Source organism: Protobothrops mucrosquamatus, unplaced genomic scaffold (assembly GCF_001527695.2).
Source record: "Protobothrops mucrosquamatus isolate PMUCROS unplaced genomic scaffold, P.Mucros_1.0 scaffold5890, whole genome shotgun sequence".
NCBI lineage: Eukaryota > Metazoa > Chordata > Lepidosauria > Squamata > Viperidae > Protobothrops > Protobothrops mucrosquamatus.
Genome location: NW_015391732.1, coordinates 1 through 3,230, shown reverse-complemented (window position 1 = coordinate 3,230; position 3,230 = coordinate 1). Strand labels below are relative to the sequence as shown.

Here is a 3,230-nt window from a genome sequence, read left to right as displayed (position 1 = left end):
GATATGTCCTCGGATTATCCCCAATCCAGAACCCGCCAAGCCGGACAGAAGGGGCAGCCCAACCTCTGCTGACTCTCAGGCCTGTCCTCTGCAAGGCCGAGTCCAGCGAGCGGCTGCTACTCCTGCCTCCACCATTGGAGGTGGGGGTGGGCCAGGAGGCGGTGGAAGGGCTCCCGACGAAGGCGGTGGTGGTGGTCGCGGCAGCAGCAACAACAACAACAGCAGGGTCCGTCCGCCCAGGAGCCACCGCGCCAAGCACTGGCGATCCAAGAGAACTCGCGGGAAGCGCTGGTCAGATTTACAGCGAGCACAGTTACTGCCGCCTTCCCACCTAGACGGGAAGACTGGCTGGCCGGTGCCTGAAGCCAACTTGCCTTCCGGGGCCAGAGAGCCCACCCGGGAAGGAGAGCGTGAGCTGGGTGGACAGGCCGCAAGTCTTCCTTCCCAGAAAGCTGCTGCCCAGCGAGAGGAGCCTTCGGAAGGCGGCACCCCTGATCGCAGAGCAGCGGGAGTGCCGGCCGTTAGTCCTGAGCAACTAGTGGAGGATCCGAGGTCTCCCCTGTCTCCAGAAGAGGCTTCTCTGGAGGGCCGTAATCGGAAGGAGAGAAGGGAATCTCCCGTGGGAAGCCAGCGTAGCAGTAGCTGGCTAGGAGACGCGGAAAGCAGGAAGGAGGGCCGTGAAGGTGACCGTCCCGCCATGTTGGACTGCACCACTGCAGCACAAGCCGGCTCCCTTGATCTGGCTCCGGAGAGCAGCGCAAGAGTCGGCTCAGAGGCTTTGGGCTCCCCTGCGTGGGAGGGCGTGCCAGTGCACCCCACTCCTGCTGGGGCGGAACTACCACCCTCCCAGCCTCAGAGGGCCGCCCCTGGCGCTGGAAGAGAGGCCCGGAGTAACCCAGAGGAAGCTTCACGGGCGACAACAGGCCTGCTCCCTCCTTGCTTCGAGGCAAGTGCCCACAAGCGCCACCTGTCCCCAGCAGAGGCACCCTCGGGCATGGAGGTAGAGACTGACCGAGTGCGGGCCGAAGCAGGGCCGAACGCTAGCCCCAGCAGCGAGGAGGGAGCCCGGAGTCCGCTGAGCGAGACCACAGAGACCGCCTCCGATTTGGACGCTGAGCTCACCGATGAGAGCTTGGAAATAAACCGGGATTGTCGCCTGGCGGAAGCGAGGGAAGCCGGGTCCAACCAGAGGCACCCGGAGGAACGCAAAGAGGTCATCTTAGAAAGCAGGGAAGATTTGCCTTCCGACGTCGACGTTGCCAACGCATCGTGCGGGAGAAAGTCACCCTCTGCTACTCTCGCGGCAGGAACATCGGTTCTCTCCATTTATGTCAAAATCCAGGAAAGGCCCCGCTCGGGTGTCCTCCAGACTCTGTCCGCCGGAGCGAGCAAGCCCCTTGAGGGACAAGGGGTCAACCAGGGCCTGACTCCACGAAGCGTTCTGCCCTCTTCCCAGGCGGCTAAGAGCAGGGACCGCCTCGTGCAGGACGCTTCTTACGAGGAGGGGACAGTCCTGACTGACCCAGCCGGGAAGGCCGCTTGTCCATCCCAGCTCTTGCGGGATTCTGCCGGAAGGCCCTGCCTGCCGGAGACAGCCTCCCTGCCTCCAGAGAAGAATCCCAATTCGGGATCCCTGGATCAAGCCGTCCGTCAGTCCCAGAAAACAGATCTCTTGAATCTGGGAAAGAATCATATCTCCCCCACTCTTCATCCAGATCAAAGGGATCCTCCCTGGGCAGATTCTACCGCTGGCGTCGGGAAGCTGGAAGAGAAGCTCAAGACGGCCCCGGAGCCCAGGCTCGTGACCTCTCTGGGGCCCGGGCAGCCAAACAACGTTCCTGCAGGGAAGACCCCTGCAGCTCTGGGCAGGAAGGTCTTTGGCTCGGGCATCCCCTCGGGTGGGGCGGCAGCCAAGGCCCAGAAGCCCCAGGGCTCCGAGCCCTTCCCCATGTGGGGCATGCTGTCCCACAGCAAACTGGTCTGCCCCACGCCCAAGGGTGCTGCCCCCGGAGCCGGCTTGCCTCCTGCAAGGGAGGGTGGGCCCTGCAAGCGGGACGAGAACAGGAAGGTCCAGGCCTCGGTGCAAAGAAAGAGGGAGCCGCCGAAAGAGGCCCCTGCCAAGTTGAGGGAGCCTTGGCAGAGCCTCCCTTTGGTGAGGGACCTGGCTTTTTTCAAGCTGCCGAAGGAGCCGGGCAAGGGGGCCCCGCAGCCCCTGGAGCCTTCCTCCCTGCCTTCCCAGCTCAACATCAAGCAGGCCTTTTACCGGAAGCTCTCCAAGCTGCAGCTGAATTGCGCCCAGCTGAATTCCGCCTCTTCGGCTGGCAGCCCCTTTTTCCCCAGAAGCCTGGAAGGCAGCCACGCCATGCCCTTCGGCCCCAAGGCCAACCTGACGGCTTCTTCCCGGGGCGGGCTGTCTTTTTCCGCCCAGGTGTTTGCCGAGACGGGCAAAGGCATGGAGGAGCTCTCCCTGCAGTGCTCCTGCAGCCTGAAAGCCATGATCATGTGCAAGGGCTGCGGCGCCTTTTGCCACGACGACTGCATCGGCCCCTCCAAGCTTTGCGTGCTGTGCCTGGTGGTTAGATGACGCTCGCAGCCCCGGGAAGGAGGAGAAGCAAGCTGTACATTTGAGCAAGGGAGGAGGAGGAGGAGGAGGACGCCGACCAAGAACAAACCTGTATGCAAACAAGATTCTGGTCCTTAACGAAGGCAACGTTGGTGCTGTGTGTCTTGGGTTTCCCTGCTAGGGGTGGCAGGTCAGACATGGAGACGGGCTGGTTTTGGGGTGGGGGCGATTCTCACCCATCGAGGAACTGTGGAAGATTTGGCACTGTTGGCGCCCCTGTTCTGGCGCTGTGGGACGGGTGGGGGGGAAGAGCTGAGACCCCCCCCCCTTCCTGTTGGAAGGCCGAGTTAAGGAGGCCCAGCCAATCCAGCTGATTCTGTCTTCCACTTCCTGCCACCCTCCCCAAGCGCTGGGGAGGGTCCGCCCGGAAATACAGGGCGGTGGGCTTCAGAGCCGGAACCGCAGGAGGGGAGAACGGGAGGCCCCAGGCGCCGCCTCTCCCCCCGCGTCCGGGGAGGACTTTTTCACTTTCTAAGCAGTGTCATCTTTTTTTCGGTTGTTGTTTTTTTAATTTTTATTTTTTAAGAAAACCCCCCCATACGTATATAAATATAAATCTATAATATAATTTTTTTTGTTGTTCTTGGGTGTAAAAAAAAAAAAAAAA

General features: G+C 61.5%; 1 protein-coding gene across 1 annotated transcript in view; it reads left to right on the top strand.

Moving 5' to 3' along the window:
• LOC114923649 (putative Polycomb group protein ASXL1) overlaps positions 1–2,590 on the top strand; it is a gene marked incomplete at its 5' end in the record, with an annotated part of 19,554 nt that extends 16,964 nt beyond the window's left edge. Inside the window, one exon of the mRNA XM_029286915.1 lies at positions 30–2,590. Within this exon, the coding sequence (XP_029142748.1) occupies positions 30–2,584 (2,555 nt within the window). The remainder of the gene's footprint in view (positions 1–29) is intronic.
• Positions 2,591–3,230: the final 640 nt, after the last annotated feature.